Source organism: Sitophilus oryzae, unplaced genomic scaffold (assembly GCF_002938485.1).
Source record: "Sitophilus oryzae breed Bouriz unplaced genomic scaffold, Soryzae_2.0 scaffold_494_pilon_pilon, whole genome shotgun sequence".
NCBI classification, from domain to species: Eukaryota; Metazoa; Arthropoda; class Insecta; order Coleoptera; family Curculionidae; genus Sitophilus; species Sitophilus oryzae.
The window spans coordinates 1,443,654-1,465,311 of record NW_022147078.1 but is presented as its reverse complement, the minus strand read 5'-3'; the positions used below and the strand labels follow the sequence as shown (position 1 = coordinate 1,465,311).

At 31.7% G+C, this 21,658-nt stretch overlaps 1 protein-coding gene across 2 annotated transcripts; it reads right to left on the bottom strand.

The window, feature by feature from the left end:
• Positions 1-279: 279 nt before the first annotated feature.
• Positions 280-19,747, bottom strand: LOC115886525 (aromatic-L-amino-acid decarboxylase). Of its 2 annotated transcripts, XM_030905728.1 has the most exons (13): positions 19,692-19,747; positions 18,919-18,947; positions 11,773-12,088; positions 9,890-9,941; positions 9,755-9,825; positions 9,269-9,505; positions 8,832-9,107; positions 8,154-8,417; positions 7,841-8,006; positions 7,711-7,781; positions 3,895-4,097; positions 1,327-1,410; positions 280-830 (listed from the first exon to the last, which is right to left on the bottom strand). In XM_030905728.1, exons 3-13 carry the CDS (start codon positions 12,085-12,087, stop codon positions 686-688), a joined length of 1,884 nt encoding a protein of 627 aa, XP_030761588.1. In that variant the 5' UTR covers position 12,088; positions 18,919-18,947; positions 19,692-19,747; the 3' UTR covers positions 280-685. The 2 variants fall into 2 exon arrangements, with proteins under 2 accessions (XP_030761588.1, XP_030761589.1); XM_030905729.1 differs by lacking the exons at positions 18,919-18,947; positions 19,692-19,747 and adding an exon at positions 13,985-14,024.
• Positions 19,748-21,658: the final 1,911 nt, after the last annotated feature.

Sequence of the window (21,658 nt, the reverse complement as noted above, 5' to 3'; positions counted from 1 at the left end):
ATCAAATTTACCTTTATTTTAATCGTAGAAACTAAAAATGTAATAATATACAGGGTGTTCCATTTAAAAAAATACAGCTTTGATATTTTTTCTTCTATATGCACTCCATCCTAATTTGATTCTTCTGTTGATTTTTGGTAGGTAGTAGAGATCCTGTTCTGTGTATTAGTTGTATAATACACGAAATCTATATTCGGTAATTTACAAAAGAATAAAATAATTTTTAGTGTTTTTTTATTTATTATATTTGCTTATTTCCTAATACAACCATCTAGATAATACTGTTTTAATTATTATATAAAATTCTGAAATTAAATAAGCATGCCACTTAATGATATTTATTATGTTTGTCACATAAATTACCTGTTTTAATATACAGGGTGTCCTTGAAATAAGTGCATGCATTTTAAGTAATCGTATAATATCTATCACCTCAAAAATACTTGCACAAATTGCAGGAACACACAGTTATAAATTAAAATATAATATTTAGAGTTCAATAAACAGCTACTAAAATTAATGAAATACATAAAATAATATATATTACAGATAAATAAATAACTAAAATAACACTTTGAAGCAGCAAAAATATCTTTTGACACAATGTAACTTAAAAAAACTAATTTCGATTTTGCTGGTCCGCAAAAAGCTGCTATTTGGCGTTATTTTCGTTTCAACAATCAACTTAAGAATTTAAAGATGATTTTCTTGAATTATTGGGCGATCTTTTGGGTGATCTGCTGTTTTCTCCCTCGGGAGAGGGTGATTGCCTCGGAGAATTATTACCACCTTTGGTTTTTAGTCTCACCTTGGTATCTAAGTGACGGAATCTGCAAGAATATGTACTTAAATAGTTTTATTCCTAAAAATTTACAGGGTGTCCCAGAAATAAGTACAGATATTTTAACTGGTAGTATATTTCGACCAATGAAACACCCTTATGAGGATTTTTCGCAAATCTACCACCCCTTAAAATATCTGTACTTATTTCTGGGACACCCTGTATATACATATTCTTTGTAAATGTAAAAAATTAAATGTCATTCCTCTCTCTAGACTATTTTATAATAAAAAAATAGTCTCATCAATCAAAATCATCAAAATGTATACATTTTAATCTATAGTGCGTTAAGTTTTTTTTTATAATATGTAAAAAAAATTAACAGGCCTATATCCATTTTAAGCACTAAATATAAAATTAAACTAGTTTCATAAAGTTATCGAATTCATTTAGAGTTGAAAATTGACTCCCTGGTAATTAAACAGTTAAATTTTAACGACTTTTTAATTGGGCGCAGTTAATAGGATATTAAATCCATCTCGTACCTAATGGGAACATTGCTGGTGCTGCCCTCTTCAGCGATTCCTTGAAATAGGAAAGCCAGAGGCCAACTGATCCAGGATGCACTCCTGCAAAAAGACGAAAATCGTTAAAATAATGAAATAAAGGCAATTATTTTGGTAATTTTAATTATATCCAAGCTATTAAATTGTAATAGATGTAGCCAATAAGGTTTAAAATTAAAATAACTTTCTTCTACAACCAAAAAAATAAAAATAAAAACTACTTATCCACTTTTAATCCAACAAATGGTACGAATATGCAACTCTTTCTATCATTATTGATAGTTCCTAGTTCCGTAGTTGACCTATATATTCTAGTTTCTTTCTAGTTTATGTAAATACATTTTTCTAAATAAAAAACGAGATTTCATAGCAAGCATTTCCCATGACGATTAAGTACATAAATAAACATTTGTTTTATTATTATTTTAATTAAACAACATACACTTTTATTTCTAGTTGCTATCGTTATTTCCAAGCAATAAAATCAAGCCATTGAACAAAAATGTAATTATAGTGTATCGCTAATAATTACAGTACGTCTGTCCGTTCTGTAGCTACGGGGTATCCGTGAGAGGGGAAACGATATTCTCTCGATGTTTTTCGTAAAAAAATAGACGACGCGTCCCATCAATAAAAATTCAACAAATTTGCAAGTAGCCAATAAAATGAGTGGGCGGAGCCATTTTCGGTGACGCACTCGTCAAATCGACGTATAAAATATATTGCTGTTTATTTAAATGTTTTTTGGCCACATTCCGTTCATAGACACAGATCCAGTAGATGTACTGTACGTCTTTATTGGCTACTTGCAAATTTGTCGAATTTTTATTGATGGGACGCGTCGTCTAATTTTTTACCCCTAAAGTAGGCCCTAAACGGTCAATAATTTTGATCAAACGATTGCGTCAATCGATTGAATTAAGCATGATTGATCGTCTAGAAACCCGTTTGACGATTGACTCAATCATTGATGTCATTGATGAAAACGTTGATTTACGCCAAAGATTGAAGAGGGCGCTGGACCGTGTAGGAGCGTTTTGATCAATCTTTCCGCTTTCCGTCAGTCAGGCGCCCGGCAGCAATCATGGAGGACTACGCTCGCCGACAACACCGAAACGAATTCGGAACTACGAAGACTACTTTAATAGAAATAAAAAAAGCGCGGCGTTGGAAAAAATTGTCAAGGAAGCCTAAATCTGTATTTGATACCATCGTTTCAACACACACTATTTCAAATCTATTTTACTACTAAAAATTTTACAAAAACAGGAACACATCGGGAACTGTACCTTAAAAACGAAAACTCTGCATTTTGATCCAAAAATTCATGGTTGATTGAAGCGACCGTCAATGATTGATTCACTCGATTGGCTCAATCATTTTATCAAACGATTGACCGTCTCATTGAGACATTCACTTTTATAACTTATTATTATATTGATTTCTGATTCAAATCCACATTTATTTAGAATAATTTATTCACGAACATAAATAAGTATGTAATTAATTAGTATTTGGGCGGAAATAATGGTGGTATATTTAATTAATGGTATACTCTTTTATGAAGATTTAAATAGTTTTCTTTTTGCATACAAATGGGCTAGTAATATTATCATTTTGTTAAAAACGATAATATTACTAGCCTGTACATTTGTTGTTTTAAAAACAATCTAAAATGTCAATATTGCATGGGTATATTGATAAATGAGGTCTAAATTATAAGAAAATGCATTTTCTCCGAAAACTTGAAGGGATAGGTAAAAAGTGGTATAATACAATTTGATAGACAATTAAATTGTGCATCTGATTCTCCAAAAATATACAGGGCGTTCCATTTAAATTAAACAAGTTATTGCCGTTTAAAACTAGTAATTTTTTAAAATAAAATTTTAGACACTCTGTATAAGGTAGTATAATTTTTATTATTGCAACACAATAACTGATCAATAAATAAACTTCAGTAAATATTTAGTATTAAAAACTTTGATACCCTTGGAGAAGTGAAGCCTTAAAATTTTTACTGCAATTTCACAAAATTGAAAATATTTCAAAAACGGTAAGGTTTAAATGTGATAAACCTTAATAAAATTTATCTTTATTTCAATCGTAGAATCTAAAAATAGAATAATTTACAGGGCCATCCCATGCCATTTAAAAAATACAACTATAGCATTTTTTACTTATTTGGGACACTCTGTATCTTGTAAAATTATTTCTAAATTGTAGCTCTACTAGTCCTTCAACGAACCCAAAACTTATAATTTGTAAAAATCTCGTTTAGCTACTAAAATCGTTTAGCTACTATATCGTTAAAAAAAATCGTTTAGCTACTATACTCCGTGTCGTATGTGGTGAACAACCCTGTATAGACTCAAAATATATATAATCACAGCATATTTATTACCAGCTGGTCAACAGTCAGAGCACGAAGCTTTAATGGAGGTTAACTTGTTACATGATAAGTACCGTAGATAAGCAGATATGCAAGTGATTGTAAGTGGGCCGGCTGGGTATAAACACTCTGCAGTTAGAATATTATCTACTTACGCTGGAGGCTGAATAGTGATGTTATTATCAGGGGATTCTGCTGAAGGTTGAGTCAGATGTCTTCTAGTAGATGGCAAAGCTTTGGCAATGGAAGGATTGTAAATCTTGGGATCACTAACCATCCTAACGAAGAAACTTCTTTTGTGGGCCAAAGTTTCTCTCTTCTTGCGTTCAAGAAGATCAAAGACTTCATCTTGTAGTTCCTAAACAACAAGAACAAAACTATATTGATTGTTGTCGTTTCTATGTGGTTTTTAATAAACTTCGTTAGGTATTAGCAGAAATTACTTCTTAAAAAAGGTTTTACAATAAGCTGGACCACTCTGTATCTGTAATAATCTCATTTTTTGTGAGACTTTTAAAACTGAAAGAAAGCATTCATAAAAAATAAAAATTGCCTGCATGCTTTTGTCATATATGCTATGTCTAGATCTTAAAAACAAATACATCTCATTGAACCAATCAATAATCTTCTGATAGTCCTGAAACTTTGTCAACATTTTTAAGCAATTTGTCAAATACCGTTCCTGCTATAGTTCATGTCATATAAAATTTTCCCAATATGAACTGAACAAAATCAGTCAAATAAATGAAAATTAATGTTTTTTTTTTACATAAATATAAACTTGTATTAGAGCAATGACTGACAATATACAATAAGCCTACTCAAGCAAAATATCAACTGTGCTATATTTTTGGAAAGACAATTTTAAGTCCTTTTCAGTTAATTGAGAATATACAGGGTGTCCTAAATAAAAAATCAATTTTTCACAGCCATTAAACTCTACGTAAAAAGGTGCTTTGGAAATGTTTTCATAATCTCCAATAGAAAATGGTTTTTACTTTGTCCACACTGTACATCAACGTATTTAGGAATTACATACAGACAACTTCAGTTACATTATAGGTATTATAAAATATAATATCTACAGGAAAAGATTCGTTGTAAAATGTTGGAATTAAAAGTAATAAGTAATGCTCAAAAAAGTAAAAAGAACTTATTTGATATTAGTTAAAATCCACTATAATCACACAAGTTACTAATTTGTAAGTACAATATTTACTTTTACGTCATGAAATTTTCCTGTTTTATCTTCTATAGCACATGACGATATTGTAAAAACGCAACGCGCTCCTTCATGACGTAACATTTTTTATTACGTGGTCCATATCATCTGACATCGATACGAAACATAAACATCACTCCCAACACCGATGTGTAAATTATGTTGGTTACTGTTTGTTTTTATTATAATAGAATTATTAATAACAAACAGTAGAGAATCATGGTATAGTATGAGATTTTCCACGCAGAAAGCGGTTGTAATAATGTAAAAATATATGTTTGTTAAGTCGCATATGGTGTAAAGAGAATAATTTGTTTGTGTTTTATTCGCTCTAATGAAAATAAACGATCTGAGATTGACATCCGATATTTTATTAATTACGTATTTTTTTAATGAGCGTGTAGAGCAAAGTTCAATCTGCATTTAAATGCCATAAAGTTTTTACTTAACTCTATGGTTTTTACGTTTGAAAGTAGACAACAAATGTATATCAAACTTTTATTGTCTTTGTTTCCTGATTAAGATTTGGAGTGGCTTTCTTTGGAAATGTGGGATGAAGTTAATCGTTATTAGGCTCGAATATCGTAAACAACTAGTATCTACAAACACTCGGGCACAAATTACCTATAACAGATGCGAAAGAAAGCGACTGCATCGGAAACCGCTCGGCAAACCCCACACGCCTATTGAGTGGTGTAAATACACCAGTCGTTTAGTCCGGAAACCTATGCTGTGTCGTATTCGCTTGCTGGAATGACATAGTGCGTGGTTATATGTTTCTTTTTAAAAACGGGTGTAGGATTTTTGTTGAACTTTTGAACTGTTATTTCTAAGTTTTGGTAATTTGTATATCTTATTTAAAATGGGATACAAATGTGTTTATTTATAAGGAAAAAAAATATTTATAGTATAAAAAAATAATTTATTTAACAAAATTTAATTAAAAATGTGACAAAATAGTACCTTTCTATTGATTCTATCGGACTTTTTTCGACTATATAAATCTTTATTTGTAAACTTTAATACATCAAATATTTTCAATCTAATAAATCATTTAATGATGTAAATAAGAGGAAATTTCTCACATGGGTGGTCAAATTCTATAGTTTTCATTATATCAAACAGCCTCTGAGAAATGTTTTCAACTCAAAATGCCTTTAATTATGTTTGACTACATCATTAAAAAGGGTCTTCAAATACATCAATGTGATATTTGTCTAAAATTTGCAAAAGAATCCGAATCTCTGGATAACTCGAAATTATTTACCCATTTAAAAGCCTTTGATCATGAAAGTGGAACAATTTGTTCATTTTATTTACTGAAAATGGAAAAATTATTTATATTAAATTTTGATGAGTTTTGCACTGAAGAAAACATTCAGAGGCTGTTTGATATAATGAAAACTATAGAATTTGACCACCCATGTGAGAAATTTCCTCTTATTTACATCATTAAATTATGTATTAGATTGAAAATATTTTATGCATTAAAGTTTACAAAAAATAAAGATTTATATAGTCGAAAACAGTCCGATAGAACCAATAGAAAAGTAACTATTTTGTCACATCTTTAATTAAATTTTGTTAAATAAATTAATTTTTTATACTATAAATATCTTTTTTTTCCTAATCTCCTACGAACGGATATAATATGACGAGCAATCTATTAAATTACTGTGAGATTATATGCCTCGATAACATATTGGTGCAGATTATTTTCACCCAAACAAATAATAACCCAAACTATACATTGATGCGGATTGTCTATGAACTCTTTCTGAAGGTCACAGAAACCTGACCGCGTAATTCGGTGTTCTTTCGCATCTGTTGTAGTTAATTTGTGACTCGGGTTTCAATAGTGAGTATACGAAAAATGTATTATTTAATTATTTTAAAAGTGTTCTCGTACCTGAGTATTTTATAGTCCCAATAACTGCTCTAGCAAATAACTAAAATACTTAAATATTATGACAAAGCCACGATTTCAATATTATTTCATACTGATAATTGCCGTTGAAGCGCTGCGGTCGGAACTTGTTGAAATCAAGTGAAATACAACAAGCCTATAGATTTATTGTGTCTCCCTTTCTTTAGTTATAACCATCATATAGAGCAGGAATATTTTTAAAAATTCCTTCTCTCTAAATTGCAAAAAGCATTTCATGTAACAATTGGGAAAACAACGTTTTTAAGGTAATTCGACCCTGCTGAATTCGAATCTGCCTGTTGCCAATTTCGTCGCTTAAGTCCCCGCAAATAAAATTCAGCGGCCATCTTGGGCGCCATCTTAAAACCTATGCTGTCCAAACTTAAAGTGAGTAAATTCTAAGAATTGCAATGTATTTGGTATCCGAAAGAAAACCCAAGCAGACGTACAAATCACTATTTTTAGCTAACGGACAATGGAGATATTCAAAAATATAGTGTTTGGCCGCCATCTTGGATTCTGGACTTCCGGTCAAAATTTCGCTTTGGCAACAGGCAGATTCGTATTCAGCGAGGTCTAATTACCCTAATACCGTTGTTTTCCCAATTGTTACATGAAATGCTGCCTGCAATGTAGTTTTTTGAAAATATTCCTGCTCTAATACAGTCTCAGGGCTTTGACAAAAGCTAATATCTGAAACAGTTTTACAGAGTTTACTTCTCAGTCTCCGATATCAGTAGTGCCGAAGTATATGGCACAATGCATTTTTTATTAGTACAGTTAGACAAGTTTCTATACATGTATGATTATTTTATTACTTACATGTTCTTTCTCCGCAGCTTGCATCTCTAACAAGTCCTCCGAAAATTCGCATATAACTTTCCAAGCATGATCTAAGCATAAAATAAAACAAAAACATTTTTTTTATAAAATGCATTTAAATAGATATTACCTATGTCAGCATCGGTAGCATTGTATGACACGACGCAAAATCTGATGACGTATTTGTCGTTGACGTTTGCCGGCACCATATGTATCTTTCCTGATGCGTTGATGTTGCTGAGAAGTTTTTCGTTGAGCTTGTCCGGTCCTTTGAGTCGAAAACATACCAATCCCAACTAGAAATAGTAACCGGATCTATAATATACCTTATGACCGAAAAAAAAACGGCGTCAAATAACAAAATTATTATCGATTGTCATTTCTCAGCCGTCTTTGACACCGTCTTTTTTCGATTGAATGGTACTTTTGACAGTAATATGTACCTTTACTTCATTGCATATCTCAAATCTCTTATCACTCAACACGTGACTCTCAAACCTCTTGGCCAGTCTGATATGCAACCGGATGTATTTCTGCAAACCAGATATCCCGAAACATCTCAACACAAACCAGAGCTTCAAAGATCGAAATCTTCTACTAAGTGGTACTCCCCAATGTCTGTAGTCGATGGTAGCATCGGAGTAGCCATGTTGAAGGTACAGAGGGTCCACTACTAAGGCTGACGTCAACCTAATTCTATCCCTTACCTGAAAAAGACCTTGTTTTGAAAAAAAAAAATTATTTCTTGCAAAAAGGCTTTTTTTTTCACTCAGTAGTATAATAGAGGTACGACTGAAAAGTTATTATTCTTCAAAACACTTCAAAAACGGTGGTGCCCTGTACAAGTAGGAGTCATATTGACATCAAAATCAAATTCCTCATGTCAAAAAACACCTACACACTAATATCCATCCAAATATTGACGTTATTTCAGAAATTATTTGGAAAAAATCGAAAAAAAATGAAACTTCTACACCCTGCATCTCCGAAATTAAGCATTTTAGGACATACATTTATAAAAACATTTTTACTTATTTTTATCTGCAGAATATTATTAAATTTCTGATATAAACGGTAAACTATTGTATATCTGAATTAAATTATGATTATTTTTTTCTTACCCACATAGTAGAGCAATCAAAATTAGTCAGCAGCCACTTGTTGGGGTTGGTATTGAAGGAATCTGCGTACTCTATGCCGTCCAGTAGGTACTTCAATTCGGGGCATATAAATGCGTTACCTGCGTAGGCGCCATCTACGTGGAGCCAAACGCAGGGAAACTTTTGACAGACCACGCCAATTTCCGGCAAGTTGTCAAAGGAACAACAGGAAGTTGTTCCCAGTGTTGTCGAGACGAAAAATGGGATCAGACCCATTGTTTCGTCTTCTTCCATGGCCTGGAATAAAACACAAAAAATCCAAATCTTCTAGTTTAAGAAAAGATAATATAGTTATTTTTTTAAATTTCCAAGTAAAACAAAATCTTGTAAAAATGAAAAATATCATTTTTTAACAGATATACATATAAAAAAACACTGTCATAGAATATATAACTTACCATCAGTAATGTTTTTCCTCTCAAAGATGACTTTTCATCAGGTTCCAGAATGCGTAGCTTGACGAAACAGATCATTGCAGCTTTCTCCACACAAGAATGAGCTTCCTTGGAACAGTAAGCCATTAGTTTGGACAATAGAAGACCTTCTTCAACAAAGGGATGTTGCTGTTTAAGTCTTTTGAGAGCCTGGGCTCTTGCAGCAAGCATGGACACCAAGACGCATTCGCTGGCAGATGTCTGCGATGATAATGAAACATGAACAATATTTGAAATATACCGGATGATGCAAATTCTATTCCCACCATTGAGATATCGGAAACGGTAATAAATAGAGAGTGGCTCAAATTGGGACAACCATCAATCAGATTTTTTTAAACTGGCCTTTTTTATTTTGTATAAATAAAATATGATGTTATTGTTGAAAAAAAAAACAACTTGAATATACATTTCTTTATTGAATTAATAGAAAAATAGTTTCAATTATACCTGTATAACTCCCCCACCTCTACTTCCTTCTTTGAATGCTAAGAACTGGTCTGGTAAGCCTATAGCTTTTCCTGAAAAATTCGTGAAAATATGAGTATAGTTTTCAGAAAAAAAAAATGATACATATAAGATTACCTAACCAATCTAAGACAATAGTCTCCAATTCGGTGAGAGCTGGGCTGGCTGCCTAAAAAATAAAAAAAATTAAAAAAACATTACATGAATGAACTTACTATAAAGATAGATATATAAAACACTTGCAAATATATACAAAGAAGTCAAAGCAAGAGCAATGATATATAAAACAACCCCGATGTTCAACAACCCCATGGTCAGGTCCTCACAATAGGAATTGACCTCAAATCCAAGGAAGCAATAGAGAAAGAGGGACATATCCTCTATTAAAAATTTACTAGTAAATAAGATTTCAATGCTTTGCGGAATGAAGAAAATGATGTTATGGATTTGATTTCAAATGGCAGATGATTGTGCATTTTTTTACGAGTTGTATAATATTGAACTTTTAACTAACTCTGAGCGTGGGGTAGGTAGATAAAGATCTTGCTCCGCGTTCCTGAGTGGATAAGTGTGAGATGGCCTTTCTTGAGAAGCTGATACATGCTTACGTATTAGGCAAACGGATTCAAATATAAATAAGGAAGGAAGAGTCAATATTTTTAATTCTCTAAAAAAAGTCCCGGCAATGAGTTCTGCTGTTCAGTCCCAGTGAATATCGAACAGCTCTCTTTTGGAGATTGAAAATACGGTCAAATTGAGTCGCACAACACGTACCCCAGATTGGAAGGGCATGCCTGAGGTGCGACTGAAAAAGTGCATAATAAACAGTTCTAGCCACTGACAAGTTAAGCTCCTTAGAAACAGACCTTAATGCAAAACAGGCAGAGCTCAATTTTTTCGATAAAGCTTCGATATGTATGGCTCATTTCAGAGAATTATCCACAACAAGCCCTAAGAATTTTACAGATTTTACGACGTCAACGGTGGTGTTGTTAAGTACAAAAGGCTGCGGCGAGTTTTTATACGACAAAGCTTTAGTTTTAGAAATGTTGAGACTAAAGAGGTTCGAATCGCACCAAGATTTAATGAAGATTAAGTCATTTGATATAATCCTATGAAGTACCGTGACGTCCTTGTTGCTCTAAGTGAAGCTAGTGTCATCCGCAAAAAGACATACTTTACTATTTTATATTAACAATGTCGTGAATGAAAAGAAGAAACAAAATAGGGCATAGAACTGAGCGAACTGAACTGATAAAAATACTATAATTATTTAGAATTTTAGAATTTACAATTTAGAATAAGTGGGAGGGGGGTTAATATCTCCGACCTTAGAGATCTATTGTGTCCCCTTTCTTGAGTTATAACTCATCATACAGTCCCAGGACTTCCTACGGAGACCCGTGTCCCTCACAGTCGAGGAGCTACGATCCAGGCCGGGTAGACGAAACGGTAGCTTGTGTCGCCTGTTGGGTTTAGAGGTAGGAGGTAGGCTCCCGACCCTTGGAGGAGGTGGTAGCTTGTATGCCACTTGCGGAGGATAGTCTCACGCAAGTGTCAGCCACCTCTCCTGTAGTTCTCTTTGGGTTTGGCCCCTTGGAACTTTCATTGTTACTGTTCCCAGTGTCGCTAGGGGGTTTCCCCACAGCTTCACCGGTGATGTTTTTATTACTATTATTACCAGATCTCATAGTGTTCCTATGAGTCGCTAGGGACAGTTGGTCCACTTCTACAGAGCCCCGCATGTAGAAGTAAGGGGTAAAATACAATGGGGTGCCCCAAGGTTAAGGCTGTCCGTAGCCCCGCCCGGTATCGTTATATGTCTTGGTGCAATTCCCTGGCCATGACACTACAGTCAGGGACAAGACGATGAGTGAGATGCTTCTTAGACCAAGCCAAGTGCTAGAGGGGATTCCCCCCAGCATCTGACCAGGAGTTTCCATACCAACGACAAAGTCTTGCATCTCCTAGGGGAAAGTACTATAATTATACAAATTTACCCATGAAAACCCGATACATCCGATAGCATCTGACAACATGTCCCCCAAAATGGAAGGAAATGAATTTCCGCTAGGGAAATAAGCATGGAACCTCGGATGCTGCCAGTGGGTTACTCCAGGCATGATCTTGCTCTCCACGTCAGCCATGATACTATCCCAGTCTTCACCATCCTTTGGTGCCTCCTCAGGAATCAGTTTTCTCAGATATCCAGGTTCTATGCTGGGAGTCACCCTCCTGGCCTCTATGTTGCCCAGGTAGCTGCAGATGTACTCTATCATTTCCTTGCCGCGGCTTCTGAACTCATCGCAGTCCATTCTGTTTAAAGAAAATAATGTTATAGTACTGTATTAGAAAGCAATGAAAACATGGTGTTGTTTATTTTATTTAAGTTTTAAAGATATAGGCCAGTAGGCAAGTGCATCGATGGCGGGAGCAAATCAGGACAAGCTGGAATAGAGGTGTGTAGTTCGTGAACGAACTAGTTCCAATGAACTATTCCGACCCCGGAATGAAAGGAACTAGTTCCTGGTTTCTCAAAGGACTAGTTCCTCAGGAACTATTCCGGGATCGAGACTGTGTCCGATATAGAATAAAGGATGATCCATGGTACACCAGGCCGTACCCGAGCCGAGCACGTTCCGTAAAGTAGACACCGAGCCACGTCCGGGCCTTCAATATAAGCTACACCGAGTGGACAACGGGGATCATGTCCGTGCCGATTATATTCTAGAAAACAGTGTTGCCGCAGTGGTACATTTGTACCAAATTTGATACTTTTAATTTTTTATAGAGTTTTTCATCTTCTTTAATTTTGGTCTCTACATATTTTGCACTAAAGTTGATAGAAATCGAGTTATTGACAAATAATGAAAAATTAACCGAATTTTAGCCACTTTTTCCAAGATGGCGGAACCCGATCCCTTTGCAAAAAATCTCCGATCTAAATTAATATTATAGTTCTCTAGAAACTTTTAATTCACGCTCAGCCTGGGACACCCTGTATAAAGGTGTGTTTTGCTGATACAGTATAAAATAAAAAATTAAAAATAAATAATTGAGAAATAAAATAGAAAGTAGTAAAACTTTTTTCTGCTGCCACAAAACTTTATTTCTGGAATATCTGGCACAGAACGATGAGATCCCCTCCCATCCAGACGTCCATTTATCTGGAGTGGTATGTCAATTAAATTCCTATTCGAAAATCATCGGGTCGATAGCAAGACGACTCCTTTTTATATTCATAAAAGATGCTCCTAATAGAAAAAATACCAATTTATTGGTCAATTTCCTATATTCCTATATTTAGCTTTAAATAGTAATGTTTACTAAAGCCAGGACCCTGTAACGTTTTTTTTAATCTACTATACCGGGTGTTGCATCGTCGAGCGGGACATAGGAAATCCCATGTAAATTTTAATGGGGTCAATTATTGGCTTCCCTAATTATTTTAGAGAATAATTCTATTTAGGTTTATTGAAGAGCACTAAAACCCACATTCAAAAGAATAACTTTAGATATTGTATAAATAAAAAGTATTGATGATTAAATGGTATTATCAAGGAAATAGTTATCAAAAGGTGTCGGACATGTTTGCTGCTCTGTATCCGAATAGACCGATACCTGGAAAATCTACAATCGCAAGGAATATCCAGAGATTTGTAACCAAAGGTACCCTAATAAATAACTGCAGATGTGAAGCAAGGCAGAAACAAAGAGAAGATGCAAGAAATGATACCGACTTGGAAGTTTTATTGTGCGTGGAAGAGAACGATGGAAAGATCAGCACAAGGAAACTTGAGGACGAAATAGGAATAGATCATACTACAGCGTTTCGAATTTTGAAACGACATAAATACTATTCCTTCAAATATGAAAAGCACCAAGAGCTACGAGATGGGGACGAAATACGGCGGCAGGCGTTTTGTTTTTGATAGGTATGATGGAAACAGCAAACACAGATAGGGAATTTTTAAAAAATATATGTTTCATCTGATGAATGCACGTTTACCTTAAATAATGAATCCAATGTTCAAAATTATCGATATTGGAACAAAGAAAAGCAACACAGGTTTGTCGAAACAAGGACGCAATATCCACAGAAAGTAAATGTTTGGGCAGGGATATTCGGACACAATATTATCGGGCCATTATTTCTTACGCTAAATTTAAATGCAGAATATTATTTGGAACTACTCGAAAATCATATTTTACCTGCTTTACATGATGCCACTAGGGAAAATCACGAAGTTTGGTACCAAATGGATGGCTGCCTGGCACATTGTACCCTGGCTGTTCGGGAATATTTAGACAATAGTTTTAACGGAAACGTTATTGGCCTAAATCATACAGTAAATTGGCCCCCAAGGTCTCCTGATATTTCGCCAAATGATTTCTTTCTGTGGGGCCATTTAAAAAACAGGATATACAAGGATAAAAAATACCCAAATCTAGACGAGTTAAAAATGCTATTTATTATTTTTGACCTTTGAATTTTTTTAGCAGACGTGGAAGTGGTGGAGACTTTTCAGATATCGTTTATAATAGTGTATTTAAGACCTGTACCAATTTTTAGCTCTATGCGAATTATTGTTATTTAACCCCCTTTATTTTGTTTATTTTGACTGGGGTAAAAATGATTTAAATAAAAAGAAGTTTTCTGTAATTTGTTTTGGAGATATTATGTATATTTTTCAAATGAAAATAAGAAAATCTTTGTAAGAATAGTATAAAAATTAACAATCTATATCACAGTGATAATTATACCAATAATAATTAAGTATACCACGAAATTATGGACTTTACAGATAATTTAGTTCTTAAAAGTGATTTGCTAATTAAATTACAGTTTTCGTGTCGAATTTTAAAAAGATTCCTTTGGCCCAAATTAGTGAAGAGATATTTAGAACTTTAGATCTGAGTCAGACAAATGTTATTGTACAAAATCCGTTGCTTGATCCTAAAATACAAATTAGTATTTTTATTAGAAAAATTCCAATTTATTTGGAGTTGCTAGACAGTTCTTAATAGATTTATATATAGAATTTAGTACAGGTAAATAAAAATTGAAAGTTATAAAATGAATCATTGGTTAAACTCACCTAATTCTAACATATATCTATAAATTATTTAAATAAATTTATTTATCTAGACTTAAAAATTATTAGATTCTATTTTAGCTCAGTGTATTTTACTATAAACTATTTTTGTATACCGGGTGATTTTTAAAAGTGGCTCACTCCTATTGTGATTTTTATTTTCTTTTTTCACATATTTTAAGATTTTTTAAAAATTTATACAGGGTGTTTCGAAAAATCTGGTCATTGATTAATCACGATCCTGCTTAAAGTGCTTGACGTAAAAAGATGATTTTTGGAAAACGGATTGACTTTAGGGTGTAGAGGTTCGTTAAGAAGGGATTTTTCGAAACTCGAATTCTAAGGGGGTGAAACCACCCCTCAAATATTAGAATATTTTTTATTTAAAAAGCGGTGAGTTTTTCGGAAAAACTCTTAAACACGTATATTTTATTTTGTTGTTTTACATATTTTAAGATTTTTATAAAATTTATACAGGGTGTTTCATAAAATATGGCCATTAGTAATCACGATTCTGCTTAAACTGCTTGACGTTTAAAGCTGATTTTTGGCAAGCGGATTGACTATGGGGTGTAGAGGTTCGATAAGGAGGGGTTTCTCGAACCTCAAATTCCAAGAGGGTGAAAACGTCCCTCAAATAATCTATACTAATATATAACATTCTTAAATGACTCACTGATTAATCACGATCCTGCTCAAACCACTCAACGTAAGAAGCTCAATTTTGGCATACAGGTTGATTCTAGGGTGTAGTGGTTCAATAAGAAGGGATTTTTCGAAATCCCAGTTCCAAGGGGGTGAAACCACCCCTCAAGTATTACCATATTTTTTATTTAAAAAACGATCAAGTTTCCGAAAAAACGCTCGTACACGTATATTTTATTTTGTTTTTTACATATTTTAAGATTTTTTAAAAATGTATACAGGGTGTTTCGAAAAATCTGGTCATTGATTAATCACGATCCTGCTTAAAGTGCTTGACGTAAAAAGATGATTTTTGGAAAACGGATTGACTTTAGGGTGTAGAGGTTCGTTAAGAAGGGATTTTTCGAAACTCGAATTCTAAGGGGGTGAAACCACCCCTCAAACATTAGAATATTTTTTATTTAAAAACCGGTGAGTTTTTCGGAAAAACTCTTAAACACGTATATTTTATTTTGTTGTTTTACATACATATTTTAAGATTTTTAAAAAAATTATACAGAGTGTTTCATAAAATATGACCATTGAGTAATCACGATTCTGCTTAAACTTCTTGACGTTTAAAGCTGATTTTTGGCAAACGGATTGACTGTGGGGTGTAGAGGTTCGATAAGAAGGGGTTCCTCGAATTTCAAATTCCAAGAGGGTGAAAACGCCCCTCAAATATTACAATATTTTTTATTTAAAAAACGGTTATTCTTTCAGGAAAACGCTTGGACGCGCATAATTTATTTTGTTTTTTACATATTTTGAAATTTTTTAAAAAATCATACAGGGTGTTCCAAAAAGTTGGGTAATTGATTAACCACGATTTTGCTTAACACGCGAACGAAGTCGCGGGTACACGCTAGTACTTTTTATGTTTTTGATACAAGTACAGGATTATTCTTCATCATTAAGATAAAAATAAAATTATCTTTAACTTACCAGTAATTATTTAAGCTAACAAAAACACAACATAAATCATAACAAGAACTATTATACTGATAATTAATATAATAGTGACGAAATATGTCGTATAGTATTTAATTAAATAAAATGAAGCAATCTAAAATCTGATTATAAGTTAGAGAGCTGTAGTATCATCATTTATTTTTTCGTTGACTTTGAAAAAATTAAACTCTTTTCAGAATTGGTTAAAATGAAGCTTAATACACAAGAATTAAAACAAAAAATCCAGATTATAAACTTTTCTAGGTGATTATTTTTTATTTTACTCAGTTGTTAATTAGGATATTTCTTTTATTTTTAATGATGCCAGAGTTTTAAAAGAAGACTTTGTTGAGAAGGGTTTTGTTTAGATAGAGTTTTTAAAAAGGGTTTATTTAGATGAAAATATATTTCTGAAAGTAACAGTTTCAATGAAAAATGAATATTTTAGTAATATAAAGGGCTTTAGTGATTTTAAATAGTCTTACAAATTTTTATAAAATTATAATGCGTGTACCAGCGACTTCGTTCGCGTCGAATTAATCATTATTTGTCATGGTGATGATAAAGCAAAGCAAGAATTTCCATTAACATACAAACTGGATAAAATTTTCTCACATTTATGTCAGCATGAGAAAAAACAATTTGGCGATATTATTATATAACTTGGTAATATTTCAGGGGTAGTTTCATCTCTTTGGAATTTGACTTTCGAAAACTCCGTTTGCCAAAAATAAGCTTTTTACGTCAAGCAGTTTAAGCAGAATCGTGGTTAAGAAATTACTCAACTTTTTTCGAACACCCTGTATGATTTTTTAAAAAATTTCAAAATATGTAAAAAAACCAAATGAATTATGCTTGTCCAAGCGTTCTCCCGAAAGACTAACCGTTTTGTAAATAAAAAATATTGTAATATTTGAGGGGCGTTTTCACCCTCTTGGAATTTGAGATTCGAGAAACCTTTCCTTATCAAACCTCTACACCCCACAGTCAATCCGTTTGCCAAAAATCAGCTTTAAACGTCAAGCAGTTTAAGCAGAATCGTGATTACTCAATGGTCATATTTTATGAAACACCCTGTATAAATTTATAAAAAATCATAAAATATGTAAAACAACAAAATAAAATATACGTGTTTAAGAGTTTTTCCGAAATACTTTTTTTAAATAAAAAAAAATATTTTAATATTTGAGGGATAGTTTCACCCCCTTAGAATTCGAGTTTCGAAAAATCCCTTCTTATCGAACCTCTACACCCTAAAGTCAATCTGTTTTCCAAAAATCAGCTTTTTTACGTCAAGCGCCTTAAGCAGGATCGTGATTAATCAATGACCAGATTTTTCGAAACACCCTGTATACATTTTTAAAAAATCTTGAAATATGTAAAAAAACAAAATAAAATATACGTGTTTAAGCGTTTTTTCGGAAACTTGACCGTTTTTTTAATAAAAAATATTGTAATATTTCAGGGGTGGTTTCACCCTCTTGGAACTGGAATTTCGAAAAATCCCTTCTTATCGAACCTCTACACCCTAGAATTAACCTGTATGCCAAAATTAAAAAAAAAAGAAGAAAGTATACAGGGTTGACTACTAAAGCAAGTACAATTTAAAATTATTAGCAAGAGGTACAGATTATCCGAAATAAATAGAAAATATCAAACTTGTATTTTTTAATAGAACATATAACCCTGTATATTATTACATTTTCAGTTTCTAAGATTAAAATAAATTTGGTTTTGGTTTACCGCACTGTCATTTTATCGTTTTTTAAATATTTACAGTTTTGTAAAAATGCAGTACCTAACACGTTTAATGCCTCGTTTCTCTAGACGTATTTAAACTTTGTTGGTCACCCTGTATAATATATATGCACATTCTTCCGACACCACCGCAATACCCACATCATTTCAGACCCCAATACAAGAAGATGAACTTTTATTACAGTTTGGTATACGATCTGAATACTCTAAGTATTTTCACAATGAAAAATATATTGACAGAAGAGTTTATTGAAAGTATGATATGGGATATTATATATCTGTCAATATAATACAAACTTTTTTTTTACGCTACTATATGTATAGGGCTTTTACAGTGTATTGAAAAATGCAATAATAAGATATTAATTTTTTTTAACGAAAAGATATTATGTAAATGTCAGAAATTTCGGTAAAACATCTAGACTTTTAAGGCCCGGTTGTTATTTTTAAAAAAGACAGAGATTATTAAAAAGAAAGAAAAAAATAATAATTATCAACAAAAGCCCAAAATAAATTAGAAAAACGTTAAAATTATAACAAAAACGATTTTGTCTTGTCACAAAAAAAGTATTTTTTTTTCATTAAAAAATATCGGTTGTAATGTAAAGCTGTTAGTGTGAATTAGTAGATCCCTAATTTAATCGAAAAATAACTTACCTGTTGATTAACTGTTATATGGTTTCGACCTGAAAACCATTAAGTATAGAAGTTTAGCAAACAATATAAATTAATACAAACTTTTGATAATGTACATAAAATAATAGAAAGTAGAAAATAAAAAAAAAATTAAAAAAATTACGAAATAAAAAATATAGCGGGTAAATCTTTAGGTAAATAATGAGTAGGTAAATGAATAAAATTTATATAATTTCAAGAAAATACTATAAAGCATAATAAAAAATCAAGATAAAAAAATATTGTTATGTTTCTATGATAATATAATTTCGTTTTCATTCTTTTAGAGATTGTTATTGATAGAATTTTAATTAGCGTTATATTTTTGGCTGTTTTAAATCGATAATAGTTATCGGAAGATGTGATATACTTTAATAACATAAAAAATATGACTTTAATCAAAATTAATAATAACCATCTATAAAAGAATGAAATCGAAATTATAGAAACGCCGATTAGGAAAAATTCAACCATATTTTCATATCATTTTATTAATAATTTTAGAACGAGCAATTTTTTATCAAGAATTTATTTTCCTCAAAATATTAATATTATAATAAGTTTTTCTTCTTGTAAAAACAATCCGGGTACATACTGCATAATACCTATTATCAGAACAAAGGAGTTATAAGAAAAACAATTTTATTAAATAAATAAAAACGAACTAAAAATAAAATTGAACTAAAATTATAATAAAAATCGATGTATAGTTTGAATGGGAAGACACTGAAATAGTTTAATTAAATTGAGATTACCCTTTAGGAATTCCCGCTATTTAGGCCACTAGACACTTCGACCCGCTCAATGCCGCGTACACCACTGACTCCGGGAACTTGTCATTTCTTCGCGTCTTCCGGGCATCATAATTCCGGGATGTACCGGAACGTGGGCGGGCGGGAACGATAAACGACCTTATTATCATTATTATTATTAATTTTCATATTCGTTCTTATATTTATATTATTTTCTTCCTTTTTATTTATGTAATATTGTATAGAGTAATGTTAGGTAATGTGGAATACCATTTTAATTTTGCTATACAGGGTTGTTCACCACATACGACACGGAGTATTGTAGCTAAACGATTAGATTTTTACAAATTTTAAGTTTTGGGTTCGTTGAAGGACTATTAGAGCTACAATTTAGAAATAATTTTAGAAGATACAGAGTGTCTCAAATAAGTAAAAAATGCTATAGTTGTATTTTTTTAAATGGAACACCCTGTATATTATTCTATTTTTAGATTCTACGATTGAAATAAAGGTAAATTTTATGAAGGTTTATCACACTTAAACCTTACCGTTTTTGAAATATTTTCAATTTTGTGAAATTGCAGTCAAAATTTTAAAGCGTCATTTCTCCAAGGGTATCAATGTTTTTAATACTAAATATTTAATGAAGTTTATTTATTGATCAGTTATTGTGTTGCAATAATAAAAATAATACTACCTTATACCGAGTGTCTAAAAATTTATTTTAAATAATTATTAGCTTCAAACGGCAATAACTTCTTTAATTTAAATGGAATGCCCTGTATATTTTAGGAGAATCAGATGCACAATTAAATTGTCTATCAAATTGTATTATACCATTTTTTACCTATCCCTTCAAGTTTTCGTAGAAAATGCATTTTCTTATAATTTAGACCTCATTTACCAATATATCCATGGAATACTGACATTTTAGATTGTTTTTAAAGCAACAAATGTACAAAATGTACAGACTAGTAATATTATCGTTTTTAGCAAAACGATAATATTACTAGCCCATTTGTATGCAAAAAGAAAACTATTTAAATCTTTATAAAAGAGTATACCATTAATTAAATATAACACCATTATTTCCGCCCATATACTAATTAATGACATACTTAATTGTGTTCGTTAATAAATTATTATAAATAAATGTGGATTTGAGTCAGAAATCAATATAATAATAAGTTATCAAATTAAAGTCTCTGTTGTTATAAATAAGCATTTATTAAAAATGAAATATCATTTTTAAGGTGTTACTTTTTATCACACTGTCTAATGCCCATACAAAATTCAGTTTTTTAGTATTTTTAGAATCATATTAATTGATCCTCTTTAACAAATATTTAAACCGGTTTTTTTTATTTTTTAACGAAATAAACGAATTATATCGACAATATTAGTATCTGTACTCTTTAAAAATTTGGTACATCTTTAAAAATAATCTAAAATGTCAATAGTCCATGGGTATATTGATAAATAAGTTCTAAATTACAAGAAAATGCATTTTCTACGGAAACTTAAAGAGATAGGTAAAAAATGGTATAATGTAATTTGATAGACAATTAAATTGTGCATCTGATTCTCGTAAAATATACAGGGTGTTCCATTTAAATTAAACAAGTTATTGCCGTTTGAAGCTAATAATTATTTAAAATAAATTTTTAGACACTCTGTATAAGGTAGTATTATTTTTATTATTGCAACACAATAACTGATCAGTAAATAAACTTCAGTAAATATTTAGTATTAAAAACTTTGATACCCTTGGAGAAATGAAGCCTTAAAATTTTTACTGCAATTTCACAAAATTGAAAATATTTCAAAAACGGTAAGGTTTAAGTGTAATAAACCTTAATCAAATTTACCTTTATTTTAATCGTAGAAACTAAAAATGTAATAATATATAGGGTGTTCCATTTAAAAAAATACAACTTTGATATTTTTTATTTATTTGGGACACTCGGTAT

Coding starts and splice junctions, on each gene's coding strand:
- LOC115886525 (XM_030905728.1), bottom strand. CDS start 12,087: ATGGACTGCGATGAGTTCAGAAGCCGCGGCAAGGAAATGATAGAGTAC. Junction 8,418..8,831: donor TTGATTGCTCTACTATGTGG/GTAAGAAAAAAA, acceptor GGTCTTTTTCAG/GTAAGGGATAGAATTAGGTT. Junction 1,411..3,894: donor ATCACTATTCAGCCTCCAGC/GTAAGTAGATAA, acceptor GTCTTTTTGCAG/GAGTGCATCCTGGATCAGTT.